This window comes from Petaurus breviceps, unplaced genomic scaffold (assembly GCF_028583685.1).
Source record: "Petaurus breviceps papuanus isolate PSGF00001 unplaced genomic scaffold, PetGlider_PUasm1.0 188, whole genome shotgun sequence".
NCBI classification, from domain to species: Eukaryota; Metazoa; Chordata; class Mammalia; order Diprotodontia; family Petauridae; genus Petaurus; species Petaurus breviceps.
In genome coordinates this window covers 3,818,194-3,842,592 of record NW_027185804.1, presented here as the reverse complement: position 1 = coordinate 3,842,592, position 24,399 = coordinate 3,818,194, and the positions used below count along the sequence as shown (strand labels likewise).

Below are 24,399 nucleotides of genomic sequence, written 5' to 3'. Positions count from 1 at the left end.
GATACTTTTCAAGTGATCATCCAACATTTGTTTGAAGGCCTCCAATGAAGGGGAACTTGGAATCTCTTGAGGTAGCCCCCACTTTGGGAAAGTTATAGGTGTTAGAACAGTTCTCATTGTATCAGACCTACTACACTTTGTTTATTAACATTCCCTTAATATGTTCCATTTTGCCCCCCTATGAATTGAAATAAAGCTTCTTAAGTTATAGTTTGCATATTCTATTATCTTCTTTTCTTGAAAATTAAAATGATATTTGCCCTCTTTCAAGTCCTTTGCGGTGAGAGACAGCATGATGTAGTGGATGGAGAGCTGGTCTTGGAGAGAGGAAGAGCTGGATTCAAGTCCTCCCTCTGACATATATTGACTCTAGGATACTGAACAAGTCACTTCACTTCTCATTGCTTTAGGCAACTCTCTAAGACTGTAGGTCCAAAAGAAGGTAGAAAAAACTCTCAACTGAGTTCCTCACTCTAATGATGTCAGAGGTCCAGTCTTTGTCCTCATCCAACCCAGTGGTGCCTCTCTTGTTCTCCACAGTCTTGCAAAAATCTCTGACAGTGGCACAACCATTACATTTGCAAGTTCTTTCAGAGCCACAGGAAAACTCACCAAGGGAGGTGCTATCTTACTATCTTGCTGATTGTCTTGGCATCACCCCCTAATTAGCTATTTTTGTTTTATCCCTTCCAGTTCATTTTCTTTGGAACAGAACACAGAAACAAAGAATTGAGTAGCTCTTTTTTTTTTTTTCACTTTGCTCTCTGTTATCATTGATCCATCCATCTTCCTCTTTTCCAAACATAGCCAAAAATAAAAACCTTATTTCCTTAGCTTTCTATACCAAGCTCAGTCCAGCTTTAACATTCCTGACACTGTTAAGAAAGATGCTGTATTTTTATATTTATCCTGCAGTAGTCCCTGCTCTTGGATCTGTCTTCTGTACATGCCTTTAACAAAATCTGAATTGGATGCTGTAGATGCATATGGACCCTTTAGACAACTGCCCCCTTTCCTTTTTCATTTGGATTTGTTTTTCACACTTGGTGTCTTTAGAATTTTACCCCTGAAAACTTTCTATCTAACTTGACGTATAGATACTACTTAACTTTTCTTTCTTTTTAAAGACTTTATTGATGCTTTTCATGTTGCTGTCATTGCCTAATCCCCCTGCTGTCTCCCCAACTCCCAGAGAATGTTCCCTTGTAACAAAGAATTACAGTAAAGGCCCCCCCCCCCCCCAAGCCCCAGATCAACATATGGACCACGTCTGTCAGCTTTCTGTATGTGCACTTCTCTAATCAGATTCAGTTCACTTCCTGGTTACTTTTCCTCCAGAAAGCCCTTAGGAATTCAGTACTTTTGCTTTGCCCTTGCATTTAGGAGTCACAGTTAGTGAACTTCCTCTGGTGGCTCTGGGCTCTCATGAAGGTTAAGGATCTTCATTTATGCCTGATGCCTATGCAAATGACTGTCTGGTTTCTTGTCAGATTGTGTTTCAGATGCAGCGTTTGCTGGAGACAAGTTGTAACACAGATGCTGGTCCCCCCTGGAAGATCAGGTTTACATGGGAACCTTCCTTCTGGACAAAGCAGCTGGCAACCTTAGGTCAGTCAGGAGACAAGTCCTGTTTTTAAGAATGTCTTTGTGGCCCATTAGGTAACTTTTTCCTCTCATTTTCCTCCAATAGTTGTTCAAATCACTGGCAGGTCACTGCTTATATAAAAAAAAGGAAAATAGGATCCTTGATTTGACCTGTGGGTTAAAAGGCTTCTAAAACAGCTGTGATTAATAACAGTCAAGAGGGCTCTTTTTGAGTTGATGGATTCATTATTCAAAGCACCCATTGGAGCCTGAATATTTTCTTGGCACCCTGGACCATTTTGGTTTCAAAATCCCAGTAGAGACCAGAAAGTCATTTGGTTCTCTCCATGAATGATATACCTCTCTTTGTACACACACATATACAGACACACACTAACACAGCCTATTTGCAAAGAAGCACAAGGGTATTGCCAGGCTTTAAAGTTCTATCATCTCTCTATCAGCAATTTTAAGTTGGAATCATAGGTTTGTGTTTATTAAATTTTGGAGAGGTTTTCAAACTTTTACTAAAACCTTGATGTGTTTCTTTATTGAGGAATCAATGGGGGATATTTTGGGTTGGGTTATTTATTTTTCTTTCTTAAGAGAATTTGATCTTGAATTGTTGTTGTTGTTTTAGATTCCTGGGTACACATGGGGTGGCGGATTGTTTGGGTAAGCTATGGGGTATGGTGATGATTTTGGAAAACCTATTCTGAATTTTTCCCCTTTGGGTGAGTGGGGACATGCATGGAAAGTGGGAGAACATGGGTGACACAAATTAGGAAAATTTATCTGGTATTTGACTGGCCCAAGGTGTAGTGCTGCTGTTTTGAAAGCCTCTGCTTAGAATTCTGACTTATAAAATAGGCTTTTTGTTTTATAGACAGATTGTTCATGTCAAAGAAAAATTAAAATTGTAAGGCTTTTAAGAAGGCAGCTTGGTGCAGTGGAGGGAGTGCTGGATTTGGGGCTGAATGGATTTGAGTCCCCACTCTGCCATTTTCTTCCTGTGCCATCTTGGGCAAATTACTTAATCTTTTCAGATTCTAATTTTTACACCTATAAAATGAAGGGGTTGAACAAGGTGAGCTGAGGTACCTTTGAACTCTAAATCTATGATCCTGTTACAGCCTAAAAATCCACAAGTTTAAGAACATATTTGTATGGGTGTGTGCCTATATGGACATGTGTATAGGTGCACATGGATGTTCATGTATGTGCCTGTTGCACATGCATATGTGTGCATAAAGGTGTTTCTGTGTATGAGTGTGTACCTATATACACAAGTGCTGCAGACAGGCAAGTGTACATGTGCACATGTGTATTCATGGTTGTGTTCTACATGCATGTGTGTTGCATAAATGTGTTGGTGTGCATGAAAGCATGTGTGCCTGTGTACACAGGTGTGCATGCATATATATGTGTGTGTGATTGTTCTTGTGCATTTGAAGCATAATAAGAGCTGCCATGAACCTCAGAGGGCATCTTGTCTGACCCTTTCCTGAGCAAGAATCCCTTCTCTGATAGCCTTAATAAGGAGCCATCTGGCCTTTGCCTGGAGATCATCAGTGAGAGGGAACTCATTATCTTCTGTCTTCTAACTTCTAACTTATTACTCTTCTGGATAGCATCAGTTATTGAAGAATTGTTGTTGTTGAGGCTGTTTGTTCAATTAAAGGACAAGAGAAGACTTATGGAGTTCATGAACATTGCCCACATAACTTGAAGGACTCTCATAAAGAGGAGTTAGATTTCCTCTGAGTAATTTGTCTAGATGGAGGAACACAGAACAATCAGGGGGAGTTCCAGGGAGGCAGGTTTCTACTCCACAGAGGAAGAGCTTCCTAACCAATGAAATTAACTGCCCAAGGTGTAGAAAGCATCCTTTGTCTGGAGGCATTTAAACAGAGGCTGAATGATTTATCTGTTAAGGGTGTTGGAAAGGGAATTCCTCTGTGGTGTAGCAGGTCCAACTAAATGATGATCTTTAAGGCTCCATCATGATCTAAGATGGTCTTTGATTATGGGATTATGGTTTTATCGCTCATGTGCTCTCATGACCAGTGTATAGACTGAATTTAAAGCTTAGGTTAACAGAAAACCTTTTCTGAACTTGTCTCATCCCATATGCACAAATTCAAATGACTTGTTTTATTCTTGAGAATCTGATACCAAGCTGGCTGTAAAATGTGTTAATCTATACAGTTCTAATTTTATCCATCTTTATCATCTTATAAAGCAAGCAAACAAACCCCATACTTTCCTAACGCAGATTTCAAATTGGCAACTGTGGGCCTTTCAAGCAGCACTTTGGGGGTTGATCTACTTCAAAAGCAGCTGTCAGATAAGTTTTCTTGGCTTGTACCATACCAGTTTTCCTTGTGATATTCTTTTGATCTTTGTCTTTCCAGTCACCTCAAAAAAAAAAAAAATTAAAGACAAAGTTACCAAAGCAATCTCCCTATTGATAGTTTTACTATTATAGATTACACTGATCTAGCTAACACTTTATATGTAACTTTCTTTGGGCTACTCTCCCAACTTCCACTAATGAGTTGGGCCCCCCTGCAGGTGTATGCTAGCCCCAAGTTATAAGGTTTTACCCTGTGGGTGCTGGTCACATGAACACCTACCAGTGTGCTTCCCATTGACAGTCATCATCAATGGACAAAATAAGCTTGTAGAAAAGCCACCAACTATGCTGCCATGGAATGACAACAGAAGGGATAAATCTTGCTGCCATAAACACAGACCACATTCTCCCACAAACGCAGTGTCCACGGGAAGAGGAGGATCGAACTTTACAGGGGTTAATATGAGGCACATGCATAGGATACAGGTGTGGCAGAGGAAGCTCACAAGTCCTGAAACTTAGAATTTCTTTGTCTTTTCCTGTAGTCTTTATTCACACAGTTCTTCTTGGATATAGCGTCTCTAATGGGCACATTGCTCAGCTGAATTCCTTGGGTTGATTCTTCTCTCTCCTTGGCTCTCTTTGCTGCCAGGGGTCTCATTCCTTGAAGCTGTTCCCTGGGTTGGTCTGCCGTGTGAATTTGGGCTCTGGAATCTCTTGCTGGTTGGATAGCTCCCCTTCAAAACTGCATGGCCCCAGGGCTGGGGAGAAGAGACAAACTCCCTCATTCCCCACTTCGGGGCTTTCCTTCACAGGAAGCTTCCAGGTTTCAATGTCTCCTACATTTCAACTATCGAGGTTTGTCCTGGGCTTGACTCTTTAAAGCCCCCAGGGCTTCGCTTCTTTGTTTACTTGGATCAGAGAGGTGCCCAAAGCTCATCAAAGTATTACTGGATGTGGCCGAATGTTTATGCTTAGTTTAATATGTTGTGGTTATATATTATGGGCTGTCAAAGATCCACACCTGTACATGAGGTTTACAAAACTATCTGATTTTGGTGTGGAACCACCACCCCATGAGGTAGTTAGTGTAAGTTGTAGTATTCCCATTTTCCAGAAAAGGAATCTGAAGCTCAGAGAGGTTTCTAGGCCCTTCTAGACCAGGCCACAAAGCTGGAAGAGCCAGGAAGTGAGCCCAAGCCTTTGAATGTCACATTTAAAGCTACTCCACTGAAAGGCAAAATACCAAACTTGGATTACAGTTTGAAAAATTTTCTTAAAAATTATGAAAACAAACAGACAGTTCTATTTTGTACTGACCCAGTAACACATTGGCTAGGGAATCCCTGTCAAACAGATCATGGGTAGGTAAGGCTTAAATCGATGCTTATCTACACACATGTATGACACACATCTGTATGTCTGTAACATACATAACTACATAATCACATGTACATGCAAAGATCAGTTCCATGGGAAAAGTCATGTTGTGTGCTCCATTTGTATTTCAGATGTTAAGCATATTCAGTGGAGTGCTAGGCTTGGGACCAGGAAGATGAGGGTTCACATTTTGCATCTGCTGTGTTTTAGCTGCTTGACTGTAGGCAAGTCGTTTAACCTGTCTGAATCTTAGTTTCCTATGTGGACCTCATGAAAATCTACATGGCAGTATGAATGACAAACCAGCTTCAGAATCAGAGACCTGGATTCAGGTCCTGCTTGTGCCACATCCTAGATGTGTGGCCCTGCCAAGGCCACTCTTTAAGACTATAAGTTATTGAGTCATCAGCCTCTCTATAAGTGCAATGTCTACTCTTTGTTTTGGTTTTAGGGTAGTTTTTCTAGCCCTTACCTGCTTTCCTTCTGCCCAGGATATTGACTACAAATGTTATCAAGATAGACTGTTTTTCAATTTAAGCTTTGGGCTTAAGGATGGAAGGGTTTAAAAGGAAGTGAAAGGAGTCAGTGTAAAGGGAGATTGATGAGGTTGATCTGAGTTGATGCTTTGCAAAACTTGTAAGAGTATTTTATTTCTCTATATGTCCTATTCTTAATCATTTACTTCAGCAAATATTTAAGTATCTGCTGGGTACAGAACACCATACTAGGTACCAGGAAAGGTAGACAAAAAAGAGACAGGAATTCTTTAGTTTTGTCATAATAAAACATAATTGAACATTATTTAACTTGCTGTGACTTAGACAAATTTGATCCCATATCTGGGTTTCTATTTTTCCGTATTTAAAATGATGGGAAGGGCCTACTACAGTTAAGGACCCTTCTTGGTTTTAACATACTAAACTCTCCCAGACTGAGCATTCTGTGTTCTAAGATCTCTTCCCACTTTGATGTTCTATGTTCCAAGGTCCCCTCCAGCTCTGCATTCTGTGATTCTATGAGTCTAGGAGAGGGGCATGAGAGGTACAAAGTTCTGTGTGAACTTGGAGGAGGGAAATCACTTCTGATTGGGGGCATCTAAAAAGGAACAGGTCACACATTTGGTGCAACTACAGTTTTCATGTTTAGAGGAACATGTAGGAAGAACCTTCAAAAAGCTAATCACTCTGACTTTACAGGCTGCATAACAACAGAAAGTGGACCACTGCCCCGTCCAGACGCCCTCAGCTATGGAAATATGCAAGGGTCATCTTTTTATCATGGCCACCTCTCTCCAGTTGCCCAGCAGGATCCTCTTAGCAGCCAGCCACATAAATTCCAAGCTTCAGGTCCATGTTCCACACCAGTCTGCTGTTCTCACTGCCCTCCTGCCCTCCATGTGCACAAAAGCCAGGCCCTGCACCCCAGTGCCCATCATCCCCAGAGCTTCAGACAGCCCTCTGAGATGCAGCCCCCGCCACACATGTCTGCCCAGTACACGTCAGCAGCACCACCCAGTGAGAAAGATCAGGCCTGCAGCCCCCCTCCTGTGAAGCTGATGCAACCCTGGCTGGATCCCCAGCTGCACACAGAGCCAGAGAGTGCCCCCCAGGGGCTGGGCAAGCTCTCCCATGCACAACCCCTACAGCAGGGCCCACACCCTGCTTGTGCTGGAGCACCACCAGCACATGCTCAACACACTCAGCGTTCCCTGCAGGCACCCTCTGTGCAAGTCCAGTTTGGCCACCACCAGAAGGTGAAGTTCAGCCACTTTCAGCAACACCAGCAGCTACCCCCTGCTCAGCCCCCACAGCCACTGCCCCCACAGCAGCAGCAGCCGCCGCCGCCACCATCGCTGCCACCACCTCCCCTGGCTGCACCTCAGCATGAGAATGCCCATGAGCCTGTCCTGCCTCCCAGCCTGGACATCATGCACCATAAGTTTGAACTAGAGGAAATGCAGAAGGACCTGGAGCTGCTTCTTCAAGCTCAACAACCCAGTTTACAGCTCAACCAGACCAAGTCACCTCAACATGTGCAGCAAACCATTGTGGGCCAGATAAACTACATAGTGAGGCAGCCGGCCCCACTTCAGTCAGTTCAAGAAGAAGTCTCCCAGGTGAGTCCTCAGGCTGTCCGATGCCAGGTGAGGATTAAAGCTGAGCTCTGCCTACAGCTTGCTACATGGCCAGGGGCAGATAACTTGGTCCTTCCATGAGCCTCAGTTTCCTCCTCCACAACCCTGCTCTACTTCCTTCAGGGGATATTGTAATGATCAAAGATGAGGGGTGAGAAAGTACTTGGTAAAACTATAAAGCCTGAACTCTGTGGAACACTTCTAGTCATTCTAAGCTGCTCACTTGGAAAAGTTATGGGATCTTAGCTCTAGGGCTAGAAAGGGTCTTCTCTGAGGGTTAGGAGCTTTTTGATTAAGGGAAGGCTTCAAGCCTTGGTGACTGGAGCCAGCTTTAGAGCCAGAAAACCGTGTGTGATAAGAGTTTTAAGCAAGGGATTTCTGAGAGCAAGGACACATTTCTCAAACCTTTCCCCTCCTCTCCACTCACTGCTTTGCTACTCACCTGCAATGTCAATTTTATGCTCCTTTGGTTCTATGATCCTTGTCCTAAGTGACATGGAGTTATGAGTCACATACGGTTTTTTTTCTTAACCTGTTATTTATTTATTTATTAAATCTTTGAAGTTTCTTTAGAATTCCCTAAAAAAGAGAGTGTAACTGGTTACTTTGGAATGGGAATAATTATTTTAGGTCTTATTTCCTCAGAGTAAGTTCCCTGTAAGAACATGTCTTGGAGGGGAAATTTGAATAAAGGGAAGAATGTGATTTGAGGAATTGGAGCCAGTTTCAGAAAAGAGGAAGTAGAGGACATGTGGTAGCAGTTTTCTCATCTCTGGAATGCCTTCTTGCTCTAAGTCTGTGGTCCCAGTAGTTCAGGACCCATCTTTCTCTCTTTTAGGGAGAATTACTTTCCAGGGTTCCTGCTCCTAAGCCCTATCGCTAAAGCTTGCCTGAGTCTTTAGCTACCATGGTTAGTTTCTGTTAGTCACAAGAAGATTTCAGAGCTTGGCTAGACTTCATGCTAACACTTCTTTGTGTGGCTGGTGAGGCAGCTACTAGGAATTTGACTTTTTCCTTGTCCGCAGTACTTGGGAAAACTGACATTCCAGATAATATTTATCAGGAGCCTGGAGGGTTCTGCTTTATATTGTGCAAGCTCTTCCCAGGGAGCACTGGAATCTCCAGCAAACTGCTCAGGATTTCAGAGAATTAACACATACCTCATTGACTGGGCAAAGCTGATCTGATGAAAAGCTGTGAAGCTGACTAAGCTAGGAGAGGCAGAGGGAAACAGAGAAGCTGATTTTCAAAGTTTGGCTATTTACTACTTATAAGACCTTAGCCCCATCACTTTTACCCCATGGGCTTTAGTTTTGCTATGTACAGAATGAGAAACTAGATGAACTCTCAAGTCCCATGGTCCCATGATCCTGGCTAGCTGTGTGTGGATATGGTGGAATGGAAGCTGGACTGGTAATCCCAAGCCCTGGCTCCTAGTGTTGGCTGTACTGCTAACTCATTGTGTGGCTAGGGCTTCAGCTTCATTATCTACAAAATAAGGGGGTTGGATTGTAGGGACTTTAAATACTTCCCTATTATGTGATTATGTGTTTCTTTATCATCCTTCTTTCTAGGTTTGTATCCCAAATGACTCATCCTATCTAGTTTGCTTTCTAGGCTCATGTTTACCATTTTTCTTTCTCTCATCCATATGAAAATATGCCTCTCATATTTGAGGCTCTCAGGGCCAAACAAGTCCACTAAACTGCCTAAACAGATTACTCTAGGCATCAGGGGACCATAATTCTCAAGAAACTTGAGACCCTTTATTTCAATTTAATAAATATTTATTAAACAGCTACTACTTACAAAGATCTAAGCTCAGGGTTCAAATTCAAGTTCTAGCTGTGTTTCACACTAGCCAAATGACCTTGGGCAGTCATTCAGCTATGTTGAAACTCATTTCCCATCGGGTCCCATCTGAGGAAGAAGCCTAGATCTTACAGGTTCACCTGAGTGTTTTTTGACAAGGGTTTTGGTATAGCCTCAAATGAAAAGTGAGCTTCTTCAGTAAAAACTTCTTTCCAAGGTTCAGTGCTACAGTCTTTGCATTGTTTATAGCAAGCATTTTTGCTTCATAACAATGGTAGCAGCTGTTTTTCTACTGGTTTTCTTGCTGTTCTTCTAACTTCAGAAAGCCTATGCCACACTCCCTTTAGCTGGCAGGTCCCTATGGAGGTTTTGCTTATTTTCTGAGAATTGAAAGATTAGGCTGTTTTGGAATAAAAGCCTGTTCTTGATGCTATTTCCCATTTTTGTAGCAAGAATGCTCTAGCTTCTCTTCTGGAGCTTGGTAGGCTATACCTCCCCTTAGGGCACTAGGCTACCCTGAGGAATCTGTGGGTGACATCCTGTCCTATGCTTGAGCCATCATCTATTTTCCCCTTTGTTAAGGGCAAGCAATCAGGATCCCTGTTCCACTTAACTACTTAACATCAATTAGCTCTTACAAAGAGATGTTTGCTTCAGTTATAGCAAGAATAAAAGTATAAACATTTCTCCTACCAACATTTTGAGGGAAGTCATACTCTCTTCTGTACAACCTCAGGTCTGGGGGGAATAGACTCAAAATTTAGTTCCTACATGGCATTGGTCCTACCAATTTCATCTCCAGATGTGGCACAACTGCCAGATGAGTCCTTGTGTCACCATCTGTGGGTCCAGAATGTCTCTCTCAAAAGTCACTCCTTGCTCCACAGAGCATCAGTGCTGCTCGCACTCCAAAGTTCAGTTTCCCATTCCAATTCCCATGATTCCTTATTTTATTTCAACCTTTTGAAACTCCCAAAGGAGGAGACTCTGCTCCTTTCACCTGCAATGGAAAAGGACAAAGGAAAGATTGAGGCATGTTTCTTAAGGTCAGGTAGGCTGATAGCAAGAAAGTCCTAAGCCCTTTCCCCTTATACCTTGGTCTCTCCCTGGATACTGTGAGTAAAAGAGTTACCAAATGAGGCCAAAAGAGATAGTCAAAGCTGATTCTGGCCTTTTTTGATGATGTTGCCGATTCTGGCTGTGTAGCCAGTTGAAAAAGGTTCCATCCAAACATGTTGTTAGCTAGTCTGAACTAGTTGCACAATGTCTATGCATGGTCCAGTCTTTCCACCTCATCAGTCTTTTTGAAGGAGCATTTCCCCTATCCTTTCCACACAGAGAAACATTTCAGGCATGCCATGTAAGTGCTCCTCTCCAATTACATTTTCAACTACACCATTCTTGCTGCTTCCATGTGAATGATTTTTTTGTGGACTTGAACAATTCTTAAAACACTTGACTTCCTCATGCTAGTAGCCTCTGAAATATAACTAATAGTCATTAAAGTGGGTCTTGAAGCACTACAGCTTTTGCTTATTTCCTTGAAATAATATCCACTCTTAAAAGCCACAGAATGGAAAAGTACAAAAGAGAGCAATAAACAGTGTATGGTGTGAAACTCAGCACACAAATGACAGGGAAATAGCTAAAGGTGGAGAAACCAGATCAAACTGATTTTCCAAGTCAGAAGGTCCAAGTCAGTCCAGTGTTGGTAGAAGCACATGTAAATTTGTAGCAACCATTGCTGTCGCTGAGTAAAACCATACCACAATTACTTCTTCTCTCAGGTAATTTGTACAACACTGTCACCCAAACCTAGTCATTCCTCACCTCTTCTACAACATCCCCAGTAAATGGTCATATAACTTTTGATGAAAGGTCACCACTACTGGGGAGTCTCGCCTTCTGTGGAGGCAGCCCGTTCTACTTGGAAATTGCACCTTTCAAGATGAAGGTCAGGAATGGCATCATTTGCTCCTGCTTTGTTGGGCAAGAGCAAAATTTGCCACCTCTAATTCCACAGATTTATTAGCTTCTTCTTGACTATTCATGAATTTTGTCAACAAATCTAAGACTGGCTTTCACTCTTAACTCTCTTGAGACAGTCTTAAAACTCTAAGTCATATCATAGACCTCATCATCATGGAGAATGCTTCAGCTCTGATCCTTAGCACCAACTCAGCACCCTCAGTTGCCACTCCCATCTGTTTGGAGAGTTGGAGGGCAAAGTAAAAAACTCTTTTCCAAATCTTCCTTTATAGAGGTCTTGGAATTTTCCAGGCAATTCTTCATTTCCCACCAACTGCTCTGCTTGGTTTCAACTCCATAAAAGAATCTAGTCTCCTCTGGCAACTCCTCCAACCTTTTTCAGCTTTCTTTTGTGTATTGGCTTCTTCATTTAGATTGTAAGCTCTTTGAGGGCAGGTACTGTCTTCTTATTTATATCCTGAATGTTTAGCACAGTGTCTGACCCTAGTAGGTGCTTATTACATGTTTGTTGATTTGACTCTGTAGATCCCCATCATGCCAGACCTTGATCTTGCCAGATCTTGAACTCTCCACATTATTCTCAGTCTGTCCTACTGTGTTTTGCTCTCTTCAGGAGCAGAGCTGCTTTGCTTCCCTCTTTTCACTAGCTCTCTTCTTCTTCCACTACTTTTATTTCCCCTGCCAGTCACAACATTACTGTGCTTCCTTACAATATCACCCTCAGGGCTAGACAGTTTTCTTCTGTATTTTCTATCCAAGTCCCATAGATATATCCCATCTTAAAGAAAACACTTAAGACCTTATGTAGATGTTTTAGCAGATAAATCAAACTGGCTGATCATTTTGGGAGGAGAGAGGGGATTCTTCCCTAAAGGCAGGAAGAGTGTGTAATGAACTATAAGGTGAATACCAGTCAACATTGGGTTTGCTGTCATTGCTGAGAAGACAAATATCCCATGCTCCTTTGAAGGTTTTCCTCTATGTAGGTTCTGCCCCAGGAGGCGTAAGCTATATAGCATTTATATAGCGTTTATAGCATGCAAGCCTTATTTAGAATACTGACCTCTCTAGGCCTCAGTTTTCTAATCTCTAAAATTGGACTATGTCCTCTGGACCTCTTCTAACTCTAAATTTAAGATCATATGATTTACACTTTATGATGGTAAAAGGGTAGTTTCTCAGGTCTTCCCTAGGCTTTGTGTTTTAGAAGAACTTGTCCAAAGTGTTTTACTCAAAATCAGTCAATCAATCCCAAGCCTTTGTCAAGCACTTACCATAGGCCAGGCACCGTCCTAAGCAATGGAGATACAAAGGAAGCCAAGTCACAAAAATGATCCCTGACCCTCCATTCTAAGGGGGAAGCAGGAGCAACATTTAAGTAAAAAGGTACATTTGATATGTGTGCTGAGGAGAAGGAGGGTTACCCTAGAGAAGAAGGCCTAGGTGAGTTGGAGGGGCTGGGAGAGGCCTCATCTCCTGCAGAGGGGGCATTTAAGACACATCTTAAAGAAAGTCAAGATGCTAAGAGGCTAGGTGAGGAGAGAGAGATAAAATCAAGGCATGGGCAGAGGAGAGGAACAGCAAGTGGGCCTCCATCAATGGGTCTTTGAGTGTGTGCAGGGAAGTAAAATGTGAGGAGGATGGAAAGGTAGAAAGGGGTCCAGTGGTTAATAGCCTTAAATACCCAATGGAGTACTTTGTATTTGATCTGGTGGTCATAGGGAACCACTGGAGTTTACTGAGCAGGGGGTGTCACTTGATCTATGCTTTAGGGAAATCACAGAAAAATCCACTGGGTGGAAGATGGATTGGAGAAGGGAGAGGCTTGAGTCAGGGACACTAGTTGGGAGGCCACTCAAATACTCTGCAACAGGTGATGATGGTCTGAACTAGGGTGATGACTGCAGGAGGGACAGATGTCAAGGTAGAAATGACAAGCAGGAGTGGTCTGACAGAGTATGGGGGTGTGTGTGGTGCATGGTGGGAAGTGGTTGCTTACTCCGTGCTGAAGTCTGGACACATGTGTTTTCCCTTGCAGGCTTGTGAGGAGCCCAGTGTACCTGAAGGCCCAAAGCCAGTTCCACCTCTAGAGAGGACTGTCATCCCTCCTTTGTCCCAGGCCATGGCAGAAGATGCCCCTGCCAGCGTGCACCCTCTGGACAGCACCATGCAGCCCTCCTCTCCTAATCCAGTGAGAAAGGTACTGATGAAGTCAGTTTCCCTGGAGCCAAATGACCTACAGTCTGGCTCTGGCGGCATAGTAAAAGAGTCAAGAATTTTATGGGGTCACCAGGGTTGGACTATAATAGAGGGCCGGCAGGACCTGCCCCAGTGGCCTACAGCTTCTGAAAATATGGATGATGGGGGGGGTTAATGCTGGGTTTAGGCATCCTTTTATCAGCATTTACACTGTTACTTTTCTAAAGTGTGAGGAGTGTCTGACATCTGGCCTGCTTTTTTGATTAGAGAGAGGAGTAATTAGAGCTGGAAGGAAGTGAATTCTTTGTCCCTTTGGAGCAGGTTCCTATCTGTAAGATACTTGTAGGATACATAATTTCATCAGTGTAGACACACTCTTTTTGCCAAGGCAAATCATAAACACTCCATGTCTTCATAGGGAGGTTTCCAAGAGGTGCTCTGACTGAAAAGGAAAAGAAAAAGAAATTAATCACCTAGTGCTCAGCCTTCCACTGTGTCAGGGATTCCCTTCAGATTCCCTTCAGAATCTCTCTGAACTTGGCCAGGCTGGTCCTTGTATATATATCTCCCATTGCTGGACTTATACTTAAAGCCTTTACATCTTTGTAGGAGGGGCCAGATGTATTTTCACAATGCAGCCTCAAGCAGGGTTCATTTCTACACCACAGCAAAGTGAGGTATTCATGTAGGATCTTTATTTGAAAAAAGAGATATAGATTAGATGACCTCTAAGGGACCTTCCAACTTTGAGGTCTTATGATGATGTTATAATCAGTAAGAAACAAAGACAAAATATTAGCAAATTCTTAGAAGTTTTAATGCCTTTGATATCTTCCCTGCTGAATATTATTAACAATGCAAACCAATTTATTATATGTGTGGATTTTTTTTCCCCTAAGGATTATGTCTGCATTTTGGGTAAGTGCCACCTGGTGAGCTAGTGTGGCCTTGGGGTAAATTCATTCACCTCTCTGAGCCTCAAGGTTCTGGCTGCAAAATTAGGGGATTAAACTCATGAGTTCTGAGGGTTTTCCCAGCTCCCCAAATTTGGTACTTTTGATGAGATTAGAGGTCAGAGTTTGTTGGTCTAATAACCTTTTCTCTCTCCGTCCCTTGTATTCTTTCTTGTATAGCTTAGTTCTGCCCTCTTCCTCCCATCTCCATCACATATGCTCACAGTTTTGAGGGCGGCTGTGATATAGTGGAAAGTGTCCTGCTTTGGGGCTCAGGGGTTCCGAAGATCCTAGGCTCTGCTCTGCACTGTTTTGTTGAATATCTTAGGAAGGGCCCTCTATGGGCTTCTGTTTCTCAGGCTACAGAATAAGTGAGTCAGTGATCTCTGAGAGCTCTTCCAGCCCTAGATTTTGATTCAGTTCTAAATTCTGTCTTGTCTGATTCTATGTTAGAATCAAAATCTCTGGTAGAAGAGCCAGAGTGAGCAGAAGTAACTGAGTTTCACTGTGCCCTCACTCCAGGTTTATATGAAACAATATATCCTAGCTCCATTCTGATGAACTCAAAGGCCAATGCCTTTTGGTCTGGTGCTTTTCCTCTGTCCCATCTCTCCCTACTTATCCAGTTTAGCTTTGCCCACCTCACCCCAGCTTTCATCAGCTAATCCACAGTATGGGAGTCTTCTGTGATGGAGCAAAATCTAAGAGTATATTAGACAGGCTGACACTATCCTTAGAACCCTGGGAGCCCCTAGAAGTATCATCCAGTAGCCTGGTATTGTGGGAGTTGGCTTGTTCTGCTTCTCAGATGTGGTTCAGCCCTAGCAGTTGTCCAGAGTTCTGCATCCCTGTGGCCTCTCAGGGATCTTTCACCCCCTCCTAAGTTTTTCTGAGTACTGTGCCCCACCTCTTTTTTCCCTCCCCCTTGCCACCCTTCTACCCCTCCCCCTTTCCCCCAGTGTAGCTTGTCAGGCAGAGTTCTGGTGCAGGGATCTGGCTTGCTGAAGGAGCTGGAGGTTGGAAAGGAAGGAGGTAAAAAATAGAACTTTAACTAGGCAGATTGCAGAAGAATTCTGTGTGTCCTATGCAAATTGAATATAATTTTAATGCATATTCATTTGTGTCTGCACTATGTTATGTATGCTGGGAAGCCAAAAAAGAACTTGTGGTCACTGGAGCTCTAGATAGCATTGCTCCTCCTATGCAGTGTCCAGCTTCTACACTGGACTCTCATTCTGGACTGGGATGTGACTGGTATCCCTTTACTTCTTGTAGTGGAAATAGCTTGTGACCAGAAGTCTGAAGACCATCACAAGCTTTGCCACGAATGTGTGACTTTTTCAAGTCATTGGTTGTTAATCTATCTTCTGATCCTCAAGTCCTTGGAGCCTCAGTTTCTCCCTCTGTCAAATGAAGGGACTAAAGTGGGTGACAGGGAGCTGGGTTTGTGGTGAGAAAACCCAAGTTTGAATTTCAGCCCTGTGGCTTTTTATTTATATGATGGTAGGCAGCAGGTTTGCCTCTAAAGACCTAGGATTCTATACCTGTAAATTGAGGGGAGCAGGCAGATTATCTTTAAGGCCCCTGGCAGCAGTAAAAGGCTTGATTCTAGGCTCTTTAAAACTCTTTCTAGCTCTAGTGTCCTGTGGCACTAGAATCTAGGCTGTAGATTCAATCATGTCCTAGGCAGCTTAAGATAGAAACCATAAGCCCTGAGAGGGTAAGGAATGCACATATACACCCTTGGATTAATCTTGGCTCCTGAGTGGGGAGCTTCCAGGGAGCAGGCCCTCACCCGTTATGGTGACAAAGCCTCTCCAGGGAGACTCTGGAGTAATACCAGGGTCCAGCAGAAACATGATGGTCTAGTGGATGCCTGTGAGTTGTATCCTTGTAGGGAAGTCACTTTAACTTTTTGTAACTTCAGCTTCCTCCTCTTCAAAATGAGGACCCAGAACATTTGTTTAAGGGCTATAAGTAAGGTTCCAATGAATCATATATAGACCATTCTTTGTAAACTGCTGAAGTGTGACATGAATGCCAGTTGTAGTTGATGACAATGGTTATTACTGTGTAAGTACCACCAGGGTGCCCCTTGCTGCCATTACCTCCAGTCTACCAGGAGCTGGATACAGGGGTAATGGGACTGGCACTTCCAGGAGCATGGAGATCATGAGCTAGAGTGAACATTGTTGTTGACTGACAGTCTGATGTCCCTGAAGTTCAGCGTGGCTAGAGGAAAAAGCACTGATGAGGAGTTCAGACCTTGGTTTGAGTCTTGGCCCTTATACTTACGAGTTGTTTGACCTTGCATAAGTCACTTTATCTCCCTATTGCTCAGTGTCTTTACCTATGAAGTGTAGGTAGAAATATCTCTACTCCTGACCTTGTTGCATTAGTATGAGGGTCAGATGAGTTAACACTTTTCACAGAAAGAATTGAAGCCATTTGCAGAGAGCAATCTCTTCTCCCTCCTCATCTCATATCACTCAAATGCCTTCTACCACTATCCCTTCCTTCACCCCTGTCTCACATGAAGAGGTGACCCTTCTGCTTGCCAAGGCAAACATGTACAAGTGATTGCATTCCATTCCATCTTTTCTGGCAGATGGCCCCCTCTGTCATCTCCATTGTTATTTATATTCCATGTGCCCCAGTCTACTGGTCGCTACCCTATTGCCAGCAGACTTGGCTCTTGATCCATCTGTTCACATTAGCTTTTGTCCCATATCTTGTCTCCTTTTTGTGGCTAAACTCCTTGAGTAGGCCGCCTATAACTGATTCCTCCATTTGAAACTGCTCTCGCTGAAGTTATCAGTGATCTCTTAGTTGCCAAATCTAATGACTTTTTTTCGATTCTCGTTCTTCTTGACCTCTCTGCTTACAACCTTTGGCACTGCTGTTCACCCTCTTCTTGCCGAGATCCTTTCCTCTCTAGGTTTTTGTGACACTACTCTCTCCTGTTTCTCCTCCTCCCCCTCTCTTTTGCTAGATTTTCATCCAGATCATGTCGCCTTAAAGATTGGTCTCCCCTGGGCCACTACCCTACACACTCTCTCTCTCTATGAATTCACTTGGTGATCCCACCGGCTCCTTTGGATTCAATTATCATCTGTATGCTGATTATTCTCAAATCTACTTATCCAACCCTAACCTCTCTCTACCCATGCATCTTCAACTTCCTATTAGACATCTCAAACTGAATGTCTTATAGACATCTTAAAACTCAGTATGTCCCAAATTGAACTTATTGTCTATCCCCTAAACTACCCCTGCTTTTGAGCTTCACTATTACTGCCAAAGGTACTGCTATCCTCCTAATTAACTAGGCTTGCAACCTACGTTACTTTCTCTACTCACTCTCTCACCCCCATATTGTTGCCAACTCCTGTCAATTTTATCTTTGTAATAGCTCTCATGTATACACCCTTTTTTCTCCCCTGACATTGCCACCAATCTGGTTTGAGTCAACATCCCCGCATACTTAGACTATTACAGTAGCCTTTTGGTTGGCTTCCTTGCCTCAAGGCTCTCTCCAAACTCCAGTCCACCCTCCCTTCAGCTGTCAAGTTAATCTTCTGAAAGCCCCACATTCAGTAAACTCTAGTGGCTCCCTAGCACCCTCAGGATCCAACAAAATCCTCTTTTGAACATTCAAAGCCTTTCACAACCTGTTCTTCACCTTTCCAGTCTTCCTACACCTTCCTCCCCTTCCTTCAATAAAGTAACTGTGGCCTCCTTGCTATTCCTGACATAAAACACTCTCTTTCCAGGTTCTGGACATTCTTCCTGACTGTCCTCCATGCCTGGAATCCTCTCCCTCCTCATTTCCACCTCCTGGCTTCTCTAACTTTCCTCAAGTTCCCGCTAAAACCCTATCTTCTATGAAAAGCCTTTCCTGATCTCCCTTAATTCTAGTCCATTCTTTCTAGTGATTATCTCCAATTTAGCCTGTATATATCTTGTATATAGTTTTTATCATGTCATCTCCTCTATTAGACTGTGAGGTCCTTGAGAGCAGGAACTGACTTCTGTCCTTCTTCCAGTGCCTAGAATATAATAGACACTTAGTAAATGCTCATAGATTGACTGATTGACATATATAGAAAGTACTTGGCAAAGATAAAGCACTATGTGAATGTCATTCATTTTTATCATTTTGTTCTTCTCATCATGTTGTTTTTCTTATTTTTTGATAGGGATTCAGGGAGAAATGGTCCTAGACAAGATGCTCTCTTGCTATTCTCCTGGTCAGTTGTTCCTCAGACAATTGTTCAGGCAGGTAAAATAGCAGCTTTGCATATCTGAATAAAAGTTTTGGGATGTAAGCTTATCCTGTGTAGGCACATTGAAAGCTCTCACAGTGTGACCCCAGTAGCGGACAGGACTAGTATGATGTATACCTTAGCCTGTTCTTCAGTAATTTAGCTCTCCTCAGGTAGGCAGGACTCTGGATAACCTTGAGAGCTCTTGGTTTCACGAGGGTTGGGATGGTGACAACTATTAAAAATGATATTCCTGAGTTTTTGATGAATCAATGTTCTGTCTCAGAGATTGTGTGCAGTAACTTGGTCTGCGAGACGGTCCAGTCTGATACAGTAACTGTCCGAGTTCTTCAGGATATTCGATGTCTCTATTTGTGACATGGAGACTTATCATGACAGTGCATGACGGCAAGCTTCTAATATGTGCTGCTAGCCGCCAGTGTGTGACTTGGGAGTTGGTAGGCGGAACACCTTCACGGCCTTTCACAATGGATCATACAGTTGCTACCATCTCATTGCACAATCTGCATCGATCACCGTCTCTGAGCTCTAGTCAGCTAGACTTCAGTTAGTCTGTGTTATCAGCAGCCTCTCCCCTCCCCATGCTCCTCTTCTCTCTCCTGGTAAAGTGGTTAAAGGGCCAGGAGGACCTGGGTTCAGATCCTGCCTCTCTTGTCTATTGGCTGTGTGATTTTGGCAGGTCATTAAACTTCTCAATGCTCTAGGAAACTTTCTAAGTTGCAGAAAAAGTGCCGACCTGCACTTGCAGAAGGAGCTTTCTTACTGGGGAATTCTTTCTATAAGTGGAATCACAGGGCCAGTTCATACTCTATTATTCAATATAATATTGTGCATTTCAGGTCATCAGGGATCTTAAGGATCACATCTAGCCCCTTCCCCATGGCAGCAGCTGCCCACATAAAGCTTGGCAGATGTTTTGCTGTTCTCAGTGGCTGGTGCTGGGCTGCACAGGACAGTTGGATGGGAGGAGAACATCCACTCACCTGCCCCTGTTAAGAGCTGCAGTGAGGTTGTTGGACTTCCCTGTCACAGCCTCCTGTTTCCCTCAGGGGCTCAAGTTCTCACTTAGTTCTTTTCCAGAACTTGTGCAGAGTTTTACCCCTGAGCCAAAGTAATCATAATAGCCTGTTCCTTCCCCTAATCTGCAGCCCTAGAACTAGGGACACCTCTGTGCCTGTCTGGCTGCTGCTGTGGCAGTATCGTAAGATAAGCCGCTTCGTGAGATGTCTCTGCAAGCTGGTGGTGTTTCATTACATCATGATGAGACATTTCCAATTCATTAAGCCAACCTTTCTGAGTTAGAGGTAGAATTCTCATTCTCAGGTAGAAAAACACCCGAAGTTAGGAGACTTGGGTCCTAGACCAGATTCTAGCATTGACTTGTGTGACCTTTGGTAAGTCCTTTTGTATTTCTGAGCAGTTTCCCTATCTGTAAAATGAGAGGTTAAACTAGACAATCTCTAAGATCCCTCTGAATAATAACATTTTATTGTTTTATTTCACCTCACTATGTTGTAGGCACTGCCACAGGGACTAAGAATACAAAGATAAAAGCAATGAAATGCGCCCTAAATATTTTTTCAGACGAATTGCTATCTGCACCCTCCCCCAGCCTGTACTTGGGAAGATTTTTTCCTTCCTAAATCTGAAACTCTGTGGTTTTTGATCCCACCAGAAAGACTTGGTTACTTCCTCTTAATTGGTGAGATATTGGTAGGAGGAGGTCTGAGAGCTGGGCCTCAGAACCCCTTCATTTCATATATGGCTCTCCCTGGGACACTGCCTCTTTAGTGTGTTAAAGCTTTAATGGTGGAAACCTTTCTTGATCATTGTTGCCTGGTTGTAAATTTGCTACTGTTATAAAATAAATGAAGATTCTCAGCACATCCCTGGCACTCACATGGAAAACTAGGAGCAGTGATTACAGTCAAAGTGACACAAATATATTTGCTTCTGTCAAATGGCACATTAAAATGTTACAGGCCAAAGATATTATACCACACATGGAGCCACCATTCACCCAGGAGCATCATTAACACTCCTTGATGGTCAGTGATTGTCCTGTAAAAGTAATTCAGACTTTTATCAAGCCAGATCTATTCTTTGAAGGCTTCTGCCTCATTAACAACTGAAATGAGACAATGGTTAATGAGAGAAAAGAAGTAGGTATTTTTCAAAAGTGAGTTCATAGGGGTCTGAACCAAACCTGTCCCAGGAAGAACTTTCTTCTTGGATCAGGGTAGAAGATGTTGAGGTTTGGTATTTGATGCTGCTCCCAGAGGAGAGACTTTCTTTTTTGTATCCATGGATTTGGGGAAAAGATCATAGTTAGATGCCTCCAAAGTTACCACAGTATGATCAGAAAGAAGCTCCCAGTGAAATGGAAAGATATCCTCATTGCTTCCTTTCTTTTTCTTTCCCCTAACTACCTTGACTGGATTATCCCTCCTGAGATAAATCCAATAGAACCCAATTTTTCAAGAACCTACTTGTAACTAAAGGGATGAAAAAAAAAAGAGTGGAAATGTAACTTTAGGGATTACATCTTCAAGAGAAATGTGCAAAGGACAAGATTTGGATCATTAAGAAAACTTTGAAGGAGACTGTCTTATTTTTTTCACTGTAATACAAACAGACACACCATCCCTCTGTGGTCTGGGCATTACTTGGATGGCCCATAAGCCGGTGGAGAAGGCTGTGTGCTGTTTTGTTGTCTTTTGGTATAGTAATACACAGTTCTGTAGACTTTGTGGCAGTTACGTGGGACAGTGGCTAGGGCACCAGGCCTGATGTTAGGAAGACTTGGCTTCCTGAGTGCAAATCCAGCCTCAGACACTTACTAGCTATCTGACCCCCAGCAAACCCCTGTTTGCCTCAATTTCCTCATCTGTAAAATGAGCTGGAGAAGGGCATGGCAGATCACTCCAGTGTCTCTGCCAAGAAAACCCCAAGTAAAGTCATGAAGGTTTGGCTACAACTGAAATGGCTGGACAAGAATAACAATAGACTGTGCATTTAAATCACACAATAACCACGTGAGGGAGAAAGGTATCAGTTCAGTACTTCAAAAGAGACGTAATTTCATCTGTGTGGAGACTCCCTTCCTCAATGAAGCTTCTGACCCCTTCATTCCTTAACAAATGGTTTCATGAATTGCCCTGACCCAGAGAATTTGTCAGTAGTAGCTGGAGTAATGGGCCAGATCTAAGAAAATGAAATTTTACAAATGCATGTAAAGCCCTACACTTGCATTTTAAAAATTAACTTTATAAGTATAGGATATGGATACCATGGAAAGACAATGGTTTGTGTGAAAAAGAAATGTGTGGTGCTGGTTTTGGAGTCAAACCATCAGCATTGAATCTCTTCTCTACCACCTCTGTATCAATGTGGGTATGTCACTTCTGTTTAAGATACAGTTTTCTGCATACAAGGAAAGGAGGGCATTGAAAGTGATAATGAGGAAGATGGAAAAATATCAGAGGAGGTAAAGGGCTGGGGTTGAATCTCCCGATCTCCTGTCTTCATCAACATTTCTCCTGCCATTTTCTTCTCTCAGACATTATAGATTTTTCCCTATATCTCCTGGACTTAATAGTAGCAAAGTACCAACAGTAACTCTCTCAGGATAATTATCTTGATTAAAAAAAGAACTAGAATAGATATGGTTTTACCTGTCACAAACTTTATAGGGATGTTAACTTTGGATGCTCTGAGTTTCTCAGGGTAAGACAGAGTAAGGTCACTTCCCACCCATATATGATTATATGGTTCTATGATTCAGTCTAGGAGACAAACCTTCTTTGTAGTTCCCTTTGTCTAGTAACTAGAGTGCAACCCCTTCCCAGTCCAGTCTTATAACTCTGAGAAGTCTATCTTCCAGGTTTTACCCACTATTTTTATTTCCAACTCAAAATCAAGCTCTCCTGACTTAGTAAACAATTACCTTCAGGTCGTTTCCCTCAATTCCTGGCCAGGCTTGGGCTACACATATATTGTTCCATGCTTCCAAAGAAGTCTTCACATTCTCCAGCTTCTCTTAATCTACTCATTCCTGTCATCTTTTACTGTTTCACTCCTGTTTTCTTCCCTCTACTGCGGGACCTGAGATGACAGTTTATATTTCTTACATTCATGGTTATACACGGTTGTGTGTGCTCCTCAGTCTAATCCATTCAATTAATTTCAATCCGTACATATTAAATGCCTGTTATATGCAGAGCACTGTGTCAGGAAGGGGAGGAGACACCGATTTTAGATAATACACGTCCTCGTGGAGCCCAGAGTCAAGAGGAGAGGATGTGAGATAAAAAGAAAACTAAAATTAAAGAGTATATGATTTCATTGAGTGAGTAGGCTCTCAACTTGATCAGGCTGCAGCCACCCTTCATGCTATAGATTATCTCTATGCATTACTGTGAAAAAATTTGTCATCTGGTGACCGGTTTGCTGAGAGCCTCTGTATCTTCTGAATTCTGTCTTCTGTTCTACCTTTTGACTCTTGCATTTACCATCCCTTTGGCATATTCAATGACAACCCCATTTCTTCAGTTTTTTAAGCCAGTATAAATTTCATATCAATATTTCTTTCTCAAAACAATCCTTCAGACTGTGATTCTTGGTCAAAAAACCTGAGAGCCAGCAGTGATCCAGTGATTGAACTTTGCTAGCTTCATCAGCTTTCTTGGCTTATCTTTCATTTCCTTCGCTCAAGAGTAGTCTCGTATTAATGCAGGATTTCTGAGTATTTCCCATATTCAATTTCCATGTCACCTGTTCTTTTTCCCCAAATAGGTATGATGATGGTAACTTTTATTCAACAGTCAGAGTTTTGGCAACTTCAACACATCAGAACACAGAAATAAACAAAAAAAGCTTCTAAGCCATCAAGAAAAATAGCTGCCCTAAAGTCCTAGTGCTTTTTACCTTCTTCAAGAGTCATCAAACCAGCCTTCATGCCCTCGTCAAACTCTGATGTCTTAAAATGGTGGATAAAAAACAAGGTTACTGGTTGAAGGGGTTAGTTATCTGATTTTCCTCTGCAACTTCCAGATCTTGATAAATTGTCACAAGGAAAAGATTTGGGAAGGGTGACTGAAGCTGCTAGGATACTGTGAAAAACAGTTGACAAGAAGAGAAAGACAGCAGTCACCAATTGAAAAGAGAACCTGTTTGGGGCCATTTAATATCTGGGCAAGCATCTCAGTACACTACCCAGTCCCTGAGGGCCCTCCTAGATTATAGTCCAGTCATAATGTTCACCCTGAATCATTGAAAAAAGACTAGATAATGCTTTATATCTGTTTAAAAAGGCAGGAAAGATTTCTATAAAGATGGTTTTTGTTGTTGTTTCAGCACTGAAAGGGGCATGTTTTAGCTATCTGGAAAATCACTTATGTGGAATATCTTATTCTCCAGAAATTTCTGTGATTAAGTTAAACTCAGTTTGTATACACATATTATTTGTTTATTTTCTCCTTAATCATTCTTCCGTAGAACAGTAAATGGGTAATTAACAGCAAAAAGATGGGATCATAATTCACTTCTTATAAATGTACATATTTCTCAAGGCTGCTCTGTGGGTCAGGACTACCCTGCAGATGACGTATAATCACTCTAGCTCAGTTTCCCATTTTAAAAAATTGGGAGAATATTAAAGTTCCTTGAACTTATGGAAATCAAAATCAGAGGAGGTTCAAATCTTAG

The 24,399-nt window shown here is 42.5% G+C and overlaps 1 protein-coding gene and 1 long non-coding RNA gene across 3 annotated transcripts in view; one reads left to right on the top strand and one right to left on the bottom strand.

Moving 5' to 3' along the window:
* Nucleotides 1–24,399, top strand: part of TRIM66 (tripartite motif containing 66) — a 112,596-nt gene that overhangs the window by 60,689 nt on the left and 27,508 nt on the right. For both annotated transcript variants that reach the window (XM_069091170.1, XM_069091169.1), the window contains exons 10-12: nt 1,491–1,608; nt 6,517–7,436; nt 13,294–13,455. In XM_069091170.1, coding sequence (XP_068947271.1) covers nt 1,491–1,608; nt 6,517–7,436; nt 13,294–13,455 — 1,200 coding nt within the window. The remainder of the gene's footprint in view (nt 1–1,490; nt 1,609–6,516; nt 7,437–13,293; nt 13,456–24,399) is intronic.
* LOC138163716 (uncharacterized) lies at nt 1,638–10,471 on the bottom strand. Its single transcript, XR_011168899.1, has 4 exons — nt 10,361–10,471; nt 10,054–10,266; nt 7,897–8,033; nt 1,638–4,002 (listed from the first exon to the last, which is right to left on the bottom strand). It is a non-coding gene; the product is annotated as an uncharacterized lncRNA (long non-coding RNA).